This window comes from Anneissia japonica, unplaced genomic scaffold (assembly GCF_011630105.1).
Source record: "Anneissia japonica isolate Jap-2015-1 unplaced genomic scaffold, ASM1163010v1 scaffold3709_len703521_cov189, whole genome shotgun sequence".
NCBI classification, from domain to species: Eukaryota; Metazoa; Echinodermata; class Crinoidea; order Comatulida; family Comatulidae; genus Anneissia; species Anneissia japonica.
Genome location: NW_022694779.1, coordinates 121,749 through 134,255, shown reverse-complemented (window position 1 = coordinate 134,255; position 12,507 = coordinate 121,749). Strand labels below are relative to the sequence as shown.

General features: G+C 32.3%; 1 protein-coding gene across 1 annotated transcript in view; it reads right to left on the bottom strand.

Moving 5' to 3' along the window:
- LOC117101290 (protein jagged-1b-like) overlaps positions 1-12,507 on the bottom strand; it is a 74,497-nt gene that overhangs the window by 16,035 nt on the left and 45,955 nt on the right. Inside the window, exons 11-22 of the mRNA XM_033241246.1 lie at positions 10,961-11,007; positions 9,667-9,840; positions 8,767-8,917; positions 7,537-7,701; positions 5,734-5,847; positions 5,486-5,599; positions 5,244-5,357; positions 4,649-4,765; positions 3,964-4,077; positions 3,231-3,344; positions 1,425-1,552; positions 540-806 (exon numbers count right to left, since the gene is read on the bottom strand). Of these exons, the coding sequence (XP_033097137.1) occupies positions 540-806; positions 1,425-1,552; positions 3,231-3,344; positions 3,964-4,077; positions 4,649-4,765; positions 5,244-5,357; positions 5,486-5,599; positions 5,734-5,847; positions 7,537-7,701; positions 8,767-8,917; positions 9,667-9,840; positions 10,961-11,007 (1,619 nt within the window). The remainder of the gene's footprint in view (positions 1-539; positions 807-1,424; positions 1,553-3,230; positions 3,345-3,963; positions 4,078-4,648; positions 4,766-5,243; positions 5,358-5,485; positions 5,600-5,733; positions 5,848-7,536; positions 7,702-8,766; positions 8,918-9,666; positions 9,841-10,960; positions 11,008-12,507) is intronic.

The window sequence follows — 12,507 nt, the reverse complement described above, 5'->3', positions numbered from 1 at the left end:
TATATATACAGTAGTTAAGCTTTATGATGAATAAGAAGTGTAGCCACCTAAGCCTTAGTCTGATATAGAACAATATATATGAAATTAAAGCAGCACTTTTAAGACTAATGATAGAATTTATTCTCCACACAGCGGACTTCAACAGACAGCTGGAGCTTGTAGTATGTTTGCTGGGCCCTGACTTCTTCTGTCCTGATGACTTTGTGGCTTTTGATGTCCCAGGGAATTTTTGTCTGAGATGAGCAGTTGGCTTTAAGGTGTTGTCCCTGCTCCTTCTGCGTTAAACATAAATCTACATGCCCAGCATCGAGATTTTATTGGAGTATGATTGCTTTTCTTTTCTCCTCGAATAACCCTCATATTGAGAGTTAAGTGGTTAAGGACTATGTTTGTATCTGTATGTATCTGTTACATGTTGTAGTTAAGTTCAGTGGAGCTGCACTGCAGTTGCCCAAAATTTCAATTTTCAATTTGAATGATGACAAATAAGAACTACTATTATTATAAATGAATAAATTAAATTGTGTAGATTTTCTTACTGATGGAAGTTTTGTCTTATCAAAAGTAAGAATAAGCCTCCCACAGTTGGCTGAGGAAGGGAAGTCTTGACTTGGTTGGCAGTTGTAAGTAGGACTGGGGGTTGCTTGTAATCCCGTCATCTGACACACACCCCAGAGTCCACAAGGGGGTGTGAAACAATTCTGTACATCTGTAGGCTCGCAAATAACATCTTCAGGGCAGGCTACACCTTTTGAGGTGCTATTGGTAGGGTTGTCAACCTCACAATGCTGGGGGCCACACCAAACCTTTAAAAGGTAAGAAATATTAAATTTATTTTTTGTAATCACTGAATATGAAAATAACATTACAAATACTGTTATGCAAAAATGGACTTGATAAACTAAATTTGCTATAATTATAATGAAGGCTGCAATACACTTGCAAGATGATAAGTGATGTTTCATTCACTCTTGTGTATATTTTTTTCTGCATGAGACAACTCCCAGTTGCGGGTTTAAAAAAATGAAAGAAAGATTTTTATAACAAACAAAGCGATTCTGAGACAGCTGTTAAATTCAAAGTCTGCAAAATTAACCCAGTTAAAATTTAAGTGACCTTTGATCAAATGAATATGCAGAAACAAATGAATGCTTGTCTGGAGTTGAAAGTCTCTAGGAGCCAAAGGAAATTAGGAATCTGTAATTACATTAGCTAAAATGAAAGGTATAGTGCTATTAGAATAACCCCTGTCAGTTGCCACTGAAAATATTTCTACAAAAAAAAAAAAAAAAATTAATTTCAAATCCACATATTTTAGTTCAAGCTATTGAGGCTTAACACTAAAAATTTATCAACAGATGTTTAAATACAAAATTCTTAAATAAATGAACAATCTTCCAAGTGAAGAAAGACCGTTTACCAACCTGTGTACATGACACCTGTCCATCTTGGCAACTGCATGCGTTACAGTCTTCTACCCATTCCGCACTGTGCTCATACTCTCGCCGATTCACCACACACGATTGAGCTGGGTCTGGTCCCACTCCAATTACTAATCAGACAATTAACAAATTTAATTATTTAGATATTCAAAAAAAGCAAGACACATTTGTATGGAAAGGATACTTAAACATTATTTTATTAGTATTACTATATTTTAAATATGCTTTTCTTTCAAAAACTCAGCCTAGTTATACATGATCTTATTATCATTATACACTTTTTTTTCCACAATTTGTTGGTAAACATGCTAGCGCCCTCTTTCAAACTCAGCCTAGTTATACATTATCATAGTACAGCATCATTAAATACTTTTTTCACTTTTTTTGGTAATGCGCTAGCACCCTCTTCTAATGGCCTACACCACACTAGAGTACCCTCCCAAAACTAAATGCAGTGTGGGACACTTGGGTAGTTTTCATTTACTATAGAGTACTACAGTGTTACGTCACGATACCATGTGATACTACTCCGTTGCTATTGTTGCAAAATGAGTTCAACCGAACGCCATTTCCTCCACCGACAAACCATTGATCTTAATTTCTAACATAATTATTAAGATGTTGTTTCTTAGTTTTTCTTTGTAAATTTTAATTGATTAAATGTGTGTTCGGTAACTAATATAATGCGAGCTTCTGTGTTTTTAGTACATTTTGATGGTAAAATATTAGATTTTAAAATGCCTATTCCAGAAAGCCTACGAAGACATTCAGGCGTAATGAACGGTAACTGTCTGGTTGGCGACAGTGGGCGCCGTCTGGCGTTGTGACAACATGACTGTGGTACTCTATAGTCATTGTGAATTTATAGAATATGTTCCCTTTTTACGAAAATGATTTGTTTAATGGATGTACTTTGAAGAAAAGAAAAATTTGAGTTCTAATGGAGTTCATTACAGAGAAGAAACTAAAAGTAAATTTTGACTAAATGTCCTACATAAAGTTCTTCTGTTTCTAATTATGGCAGTTTTCATACAGCCAAAATATTACTTATTTTGAGAAACAAGATAAATGCAAAATAAGTTTGTCCTTGACTTTATCATTGATGGCATTTATACACTATTTCCACTTTTAACAACACAGGACAATAAAAATATCAGAAAAATGTCACGGAAACATTTAGGAAATCAAACTAAACCAGAGTAATGTTTTAGGGCCCCCACCCCAAAAAAAAAAAAAAAAATTAATGTTTATCACTCTCGCACGCATGTCTTCTATGGTATTGCAAAAAAAAAATAAATAAATAAATAAATTTTTTTTTTTTGGAAAAACTTTTTTTTTTACATTTTTGTTAGTAAATAGCTAGTAGATATTGTTTGTATTATTTCAATCATGTTTTACTCTGCATATAAATGCACCAGACAACCCAAGTAATATTTGGATTTAGCAAAATAAAAAATAAAAATAAAAAGCCTCCCTCCATCATCACTTTTCCAGCCTTAGACAGGGTGATATAATAAACAAATAATATTTTGTTTATAGGCTCTTAAACATGGTTAAAATAATATTTTTTTATGATTATATACCAAAATAAAAGCATCCTGAATTTTCTGTGCTGTGATTGGTTGTATGATGGTGAAGGTCAAGGGTTAAAGTAACAGGACAACCTAGTGTATAATATGAACACACAAATCAAGGTACAAAGTACAAGGTGAAGATCTTGCGTCTTAACCAAGAAATCCTCAGAATGCTCCTGCACTAAAATAATGAATATGCAAACATTTTACTCACCTATGTTGCAGGTGGGCCCACGCAAACCAGAGGGACAATGACACCTGAATGAAGCAATTTCATCAATGCAGGTGCTGCCAAATGCACAAGGGTTCGTAGCACAGTCATCTAAGTCTAAAAAAAAATTGATTAAAAATAAGGTCTGAAGTTAAAATTCGAGTGGAATTGCAGGCAAGAATATTTGTACTTTTTTCCTTCACAAACCCATCAAAAACAGTTGGTGTATCGGCTGCAACAAAAAATTGGAATTTCAGATGAATATACATCTTATTTAAATTTTTTGTACTAATCATCATTGAATGTATTCCCTTGTAATTAAGTAAATTTAAAATATTATCTATCCAATTTCAGAAATGCTTAAATTGTGCAAAAAAAATGTGCAGACAAAAGAATCTTTAGCAAGATCCTATCGGTTCCCCTATTAAACTGTAAATTCAAAAACATATTTTTATTTTTTTTTATCCTCCACCTATATGCTTTCCATAACCCATTTTGTAAATGAGAAAATGCATTTTTTTCTTACCCCTCTCAATGTAAAAAAAAAAAAAAAAAATTGTTAAACACGGCATATTAAATCTTATTTATCAACGTTATGCATAAATTATTTTGATAAAAACACCAGTAAAATGATAAATATTTTTATTGATGAGTAAGCACTTTTGTGTATGGAAATGTATATAGTAAAACTGGTTGCTCTTAACTTTGTCAAATTCAAAATGAAATTTAGGCTTACTTATTCGGCAATCCGGACCAGCAAATCCATCTGCGCACTCACACCGGAACCAGTTGAGACCATCAACACATCGGCCATTATTATAACAAGGTTGCGGATTGCAGTCGTTAACGTCTGTTCAAAAGAGAGTGTTGTTATTAGTGCTAATGTATCATTATTAGTGTATGCACTTAACATCATGATTACAAGGCAGTCATTTTGTTACATCACAGACGCCTACTGTCGTTTGTCTACTTTTAATTTTAGTCCTAATTGAGAATCTTGTAAAAATTTATATTGCGTTCGTAAAAAAATCTTATTTTTAAAATAAATATTGTGAAAGAACTTCAAACATCTGGTTGATCATTTTAGTTTTTGTATAAAGGAATTATGGGTAATATCTGGCAGAGTTATTGCATCGAAAAGCATTTTTAAAGCTTATTAACTTCTATTTTGGAAGAAGCAATCAGAGCCCATGTGTATGCTAAAAGTATTTATCATGTATCAACACAGTTATTTAACACAAAATAGTTCCAAAGATTCCCTTGTCAAACTATAGTAACAACTACACAGCAAAATAAAAAAGATGTTAATTACAACATGGAATTTTGGCATTGCTTAGTAGAAAGAGGACCTAAGATTATATTTGCAAGTTGTGGTTTACGTAAAGCCATCATGGGTAATCTGTGGCGGTATGGAAACTTACTTGATTCGCACAGCTGACCCTCGTAACCTTCTTTGCAGATGCATTGGTAACTGGCGTCTTGTGACACACATGTTCCAGAATTCAGACATGGGTTGCTATCACAGGGGTCATCGTTGCCTGAAATTGACCAATCAGAAAGCAGCAATAAATATACCATTCTGATTCTCAATCAAAACGAAACACAATAATTTAATAATACTACAATAAAGTTTTCTAAATCATCTGATTGTGAGTGATAACATTCAGTCTAGAATTTTCTGTAAATATATTTTAAAAATAATAATAATTAAAAATAATAATTAATATATAATACTTGAATCTCAATCAAAATACACACATAAATTTAATAACTGTCAAAAGTTTGCTATTAATCTGATCATGTTGTATTTAGTTTACATTTTTCGGAAATTTGGTTTTGAAGTTTGTGTAGTTGGCATACTCAAAGGACACAGAATACTGCAGAAACATATATAAAAGAATAATAACGAACATTGTAATACAAGATAACAGGTATTAAAGGCAAAACAATATTCTGAAATTACTTATGAAAATAAAAGACTGTGAGGATGAAGCAAAATGAAGAACTGAAACTTACGCAAATGACAAATAGATCCTTCCCATCCCTGAGAACAAAGGCACTCAAATGTGTCCCCATTATCGTGACAAGTCCCATCATTGTAACATGTCACAACTTCACAGTGACTTTGTCCTGTATTTGAAAAAAAAAGAAAGAAAATGAAACAGGATCACATCCTCAATAATAAATTAATCATTTGCTGATTATTCATCAAAATTTTGTCTACAATTTTGTTTTTTCTAATTTTTGCGAGTACTTACTTGAACTACATGTTTTGCCCTTCCAACCGGCTTGGCACAGACACGCAAAGTCCGCTGGGAGGTCAACACATGTACCATTGTTCTGACATGGATTCAACAAACACTCATTAACATCTGCAAAAAAAAAAAAAACCAACCAATCAAATTTAAGATTTATACATCAAGCAAATATTAAATGATTTTTTTGTGATTCATCAGCAAAATGTGCCAATGATTCACCATGTCAGCAAATCCGTGCATTTACTCACCATGTTGGCAATATTCGCCTTCCCAGCCTTCACGGCATAAGCATTGGAATGAGTTGACACCATCCATACATGTGCCATGGTTCATACATGGATTCGAGTTGCAATCATTAATGTCTAAAAATAATTAGAAAATTGCATTAATTTATTATTTATCAAACAATTCTTCAGAAAAAAATAATACAGTTTTCTATATGAAATTGGAAATTATTTTATTTAGATGTTGAATAATCGACTCTTGGTTAGACATGTTGTCTGGTGTATTAGTAACACAATAAAGGCTTCTTATCAGCTCTTCAATAGGGAAAAGAAAGTGTTGACCAACCAAATATCTGAAAATATATATATGAAAAGACGACGACTGACGTGTACAATATGAATTACTTCTTTGTTTAAAGAAAAAAAGTTTTCGAATACTCTGTGGAATTCCATCTGACTCAGCTCTATGCACGAATACCCCAACATTAAAATTACATAACTCTTATAGAACTAAAAGGTCATAGCTTCTTATCATCTAAATTAGTAATTCCAGTTTAAGTTCAATGCAAGTCAAGTCTTAGTATACAATATAGTATAATTTTGAATCTTAAATTTATTGTAAACTTTTACAAACCATTTCAATTTCTATTCGAGTTTATTTATTTTAAAAACTAAAGACAAGTTTTACCCCACATTTTTTACCTCCTACTGCATTTTATCAGTTAGGCATTGTTTGTATGTAAATTATATTTCAATGGTTTTCAAATGATCAATTTAAGGCCTAGTTCAGACTAGGTGGATAAATCCGGCTCAACTCACCGGGTTTATCTACGTGTCAGTCTGAACTAGGTGGCTAATCTCAAGCCAGGCTGTGTTCCTATGGTAACTAGTCCTGGCGTGCCACCGTGTTTAATTTTTCTAAGCCGGACTTTAATTTGCTGCGGGGGATCTTGCGTTGACTTCGGGTAAAAAAATGACCAATCGGCATTTCAATTACTTGTTCTTTGAGCGAGCGCAATGTTTCGAAACTCATTTCCTGGTTACGGTTCATTATGCAAATACTCGCGCCTGGCTAATCCTGCTAGTCTGAAAGCCCGGCAAAGTTAAGCCAGGCTTAACCTTGAGCCGAGCTCAACGTAAGTCTGGCTTATCTTCAAGTCTGAACGTAGCCTGAGACTGATTGACTTATATTGCATATTTAATCTTATTTTTGTTAGGTTTATGTATACATGTCTCGTCATAAGTCTGTGTTTGTTTTTTTTTAATTATAGTTTTATTGTGAATGCCTGCATAGCGTGTGCCACTCATTCAACAATACTTTTTTATGAATTCTCTGTACAGCAACTAAATTTTAAAGCATTTTGTAACTGAATTTCTTAAATTTAAATTTTTCGAATTCGTTTTTATAAATTCTCTCTACAGCAACTAAATTTTAATGTATTTTTTATCTGAATTTCTTAAATTTAATTGTCTAAAAAATATATTTTTATGGTAATTTATTACACAAATTTTATGTACACTTAATCATTTGTAATCTATTTTGTTAGATGGGTGTTGGAGAGCCACATGTAAAGTGATTAATTTTGCTATTGGCAATCTGGTCTACCTCCATTTTTAAATGTCTTGCCTTGTGTCATTGGTTTTTGAATATTGTACTTTGTATCAAGTAACAGAATAAATAAAATGAAAATGAATTTCAAATAAAGTTATTTATTATACAATATTGTAGTGGATTATGTTTATAAAATGTAACATTTTTTATATAGTTATAAAAGCTCAAGCTATTGAATGATGTATTTTTAATACAGTAGACAAATCTATGCTTACTTTCATGACAATAATAACCGGTGTATCCCTGCTCGCAAACACACGTGAAACGGCCGTTAGTTTGGCTGATGCATTGCCCGTGTAGTCCACATATATTTGATGGTATCACATGCATGGTCCCTGATGTAGCGTTCGATGCAATGCTAATAGTACAGCTATCAATAACTGTAAAACAACATAATAAAATGACAATGTACAATAGCAGTCAGTCATTCTAATAATCTATCATATTGACTGGTAGTTTCCAAACTTTATCGTGCGACTTGAAGCCAATACAAGAAAAAAAATGATAGTAATGAGAATGCCAAGCAGTCACAAAATACGTTTATAAAATTTTATTTTAAATTTTTCTAAAAGAAAAGATATTCATAATTTTTATTATTAGCATAGTCACGTCCAACCCAATGTTATATGAAAACTGGCCTCTCGAAGATGCTATCATATATGCAATCAACACAGCCTTTTCTTTTCAGAAAAATTACCCTAATAATTTCATTGTGTACTTTGGTTTTTTTGTTTCTACCAATTTAGATGGGACAATTTCTCAAATATGGTTCCGTTATTATTATTATTATTATTATTATTATTATTATTATTATTATTATTATTTTTATTATTATTACAATCATTGGTTATCAAAATTTGCAATGATAAATCCATCAAAATATAATCAATGAAATTTAGTGAAGCTATTCTCCAATTAAAATTATTATTAGTCATCATTATGTTGTTGATTTATTTATACTTTAATGAATGATTTATCTGGTTTAGATCAAATAATTGTTAATGTCCTAAGTAATAAGATTATGTTGTTGATTTATTTACATTTTAATGAATGATTTCTCTGGTTTAGATCAAATAATTGTTCAATGGCCAAAATCAACATCACTATCATCAGAATTTCTTTGATTAGTCAAAATAAATAAAGTTCAACAAACAGCTTTCTCACAGTATTAGTTGGTTAAATGGTCTAATAGTTCTGTTAAAACTTCTCTCATTGGTCAAAATTGCTCTTTTGTAGGAATATTCCCTATTACAAGTGATGATAAAAGAGAAGATTCAAACCAAAGCTTAATATAACAAACATTGCTATAATTCTTCAATTTTAAAATTAAAATATAAATTATAAATTGATAATCCTTCAAAATGGAATTAAAAAAAAAAAATAAATAAATAAAAAAACTAAACTATTAGTATCATCATTGACAACACTTAACCTTCTAGACTAACCTTGACATGTTGGGGTTTCACACAACTGCCTTGGCTCTGAACAATTTCTACCCTGGTAACCACCAATACAATCGCAGAAGTAGTCTCTATCCAGATTATAACACATTGCCCCATGCTTACAGGGATTTGGGTGGCAAGGATCAACATCCACCTGCAAGGTTCAAAACATATCAAGAGCATTAATTGTAGATTAAGAGGATTACTTACCGGAACATGACATTTATACTGTTGTTGAATTTGCCTAATCCCATTTCTGGGTTAACAGGGATTAGTCGGATTAAGTTTCAAGCATGTAACTATGCAATGTATTATGAGGATAATTATACATGTATTTACTCTTGAATTTGCATTGACTACAAGTTAACTATCAATTCAAAATTCTTTCAAACAACTGAAGATTGCTAAGAACAACAATAATAGGAATAACCAGAAGTTAGAAAACAATTCTTCTAAAGTTGTACTGTAGATAGTAATCCCTGTTACTATGAAAATTGGGATGACACAAGCAAACAAACACCATTAATAATCATTAAAAAATAAATGCATTTAGACTTCTCTCATTGGCCAAAAGCAAATCATCAGAATTTCTTGCATTGGTGAAAAGAAATAAGGTTTCAAAAAACAATCTCTCATTGGATAAAGGTCAAATAGTTTTGTTACAACTTCTTTCACTGGTCTAAATATTTGTTCTTTTGTAGGTATACTTCCTTTTTTACATAATATTAGTGATGATAAAAGGGCATAATAATTCCAAAACTCAACATAACAAACACTACTATAGTTCTTTAATTGAAAATGGCTTCAACAGCTCTAAGTACATCTTCTCTAATTGGTCAATGACTCCACCAGCTTAAAGTATAACTTCTCTAATTGGTTTAAATTAGTATTTTGTTAGTGTACCTGACAATGAGAACCACTGTATCCAGGGGTACAGTCACATCGATAGCTATCAACCAAATCAACACACGTTCCACCGTTCTTGCATGGTTGACTAATGCACTCATCAACATCCAATTCACATTCGGTTCCGACGAATCCAGACGGGCAGACGCACAAGAAACTATTGACAAGATCCTACAAAGAACAATGTATTTAACACATTCCATAAAATTATTACACAGAATATATGTTATTGAATAAACAACTATGATTTTGAGGTCATTAAATTATTGTTATTATTGTTGATTTATGGTGTCAGCAGCATTATAGGCATTTTAAGGTCACTTATTTTGTATTATGGCAGTTTTAATTGATGGTGTCAACTTTATGAATGATGATGGGTCTTACTGAACTCATGTGTCAGAATATTATTAATCAGAGCTTTTATAATGGTAGATACTATCTCCTTCATCGTGCATAGGCACAAAAACCTAAATCTTTATTGCAAAACAAAATATATACTAAGTTAATATCAAGATAATAACACATACAATGCAACAAGAAAATACATACAAATTACATATAAACAAAGCCTATGAGAGTAGGCCTACGCCATATGAGAATAAGACTAGGCCCAGGCCCACTATTATAGAAAGTTGCTGAGAATGTGCAAGATTATTTGCATGTGTTGCCATGTGGATTGTCAATCACTCAATATTATTATTAAATATAAATGTTAATTTTTGTTTGTAAATTGTTTGAATGTGATGCTATGAATCAATGGTATTAAATTAATGGTATGTATTTTTAGAACACGATGTTATTTAAATAAATATAACAAAAACAAAAAACAATATATTTAATAAGTACAATAAAATCTGGTGATTAATGTAGAACATGGCCCCGCCATTCGTCGGAGAAATCTGACCTCTCGTCGGGGGAATTAGCCCCCCCGTCGGGGACCTCAACCACCCCCCACCCTTTGGGCAAGTCCTGAGATGATGGTACTCAGTGGTGGACAGCAGATTCAGAACTCACAGATGCTCAAATGATGTTAGTATCCAGTCTAAAATATATGGGGTTTAGGCAGGGCCCCAATACCCAGGGGCACTGAAGAGCCACCAACAAATTTGTGGCAATAACGCTGGTGCTCACAAGGGCCCACTCAGTCGTGGAATTCCTGGCCCCAGCATTACACCACTGATGGAGGTTGTGGGTGGAGAAAACGACAGAAAAAAATGCTTTAATATTTAAAGACAAAGAGATGAAAAATCAAATGCTGAGATGTAATACATAGCCTAGACATTTGCCTTACCATGCACGTGGCCCCATTTTCACAACGCCCAATGCAGTCATTCTGATCTATTATAAAAGACAAAATTATAAACAATTAAAAAATTAAAACATATAATGGAGAAGAATATGCAGATTTCCTTATATATGGTCCCCTTTCTATTATAATTATCTAACAATTTTGTAATGAACAGTGGTTTCTGAGACCTTCTGTGAGTCCAATATGCCCATAGACTTTGAAATAAGTGTAATTATAATACACAAGCAGTACAATATTATATAAACTATCGGATACCAAGCATTTTTTAACAAAAGTCAGAACTGCTGTTAGATCCATCATAATGGTGATTATCTATAAAACAGAATGATTCATAGAGCCGAGGGAATTACAGAATGGTATTTATTTAGAATCTTCTCAATTTAGTAATTATAAAAAAGGTCATGAATTGACCTTCATCTGATGACTTTGGTCAGGTTGGATTTACTTTAAAGTCAGGCTCCAGAGGTAAAAATATTTTTGATATGTTGGAAAACTGATTTATCTAAGACACAAAAAGGGTGTTTGATGAAAATCTTGGAAACAGTTCATGAGATACAGATTTTTGGATAATTAAAAACTGAGGTGGCGGGGGAGGGGGTGGAAGCGGCACAGGAGTAACCACCCTCCTTTTCATCTTTTTTCGTCAAACACCCTTTTTGTGTCTTAGAAAAATCTGTTGTACAATATATCAACAAATTATTTTACTCCGAGCCTGGCTTCAAAAGTAAATTGAAATTTAGGCATTGTATAAGCCCTGTTGAATGCAGTTTCAGGTCATATCGTATTTATTTCAAGTTCAATATTTATACACAGACATATTTAAAATTAGAAGTTTTGCACCTTTCTCCACCTCCCCTAACAATAATACTTTAAATATAAAATCTGATGATTGTTATGGCCTAAATAGTAGGAGACTAGTGACATTAACAGCAATTACAAAGATCAGTACAAACATTTTCGATATTATAATTCTCGGTAAACGTGGGTGGCAATAATAACGTGACTCGTCTGCCTGTTTCCGGTTAGCTTCTCTCAGTCAACTATTTATTTTTTATAGCAATATTAACTGCTTATGTCTTGTTGCTATACTTGAGTTTTTTTTTATGAATTAAATTATTGTAATACAACATATACAAATTTTGGCTGTCAGTCAGTAATAAACATTTTTTAAAAACAGAATCAAGTAAAGACCTACATTCAACTTGCGACTATATTTTGTTGGGGATAGTTCATTGACATTTTTACACTTCAATAAAGTAACCTATGCCACATTTTAAGCATCATTTCCAATTCTTCCTTTTTTAAACTGATACATCTGATAATATCAGCCATCACTATGCATTACCAATATGTTACACAGGTCTCCCTCCAATTAAATACCACTTATGGTCCGGGGGTTTCATGGTCTTTAACAGCTTGTCTTAATTAGAAAAATTATTTTTATAAAAATAAATGATAGACATCCATTTAGGACTACAGAAAGGTGGTCTTTAATTAGAGGTAGTATTTAATTGAAGGGGTCTTAAATT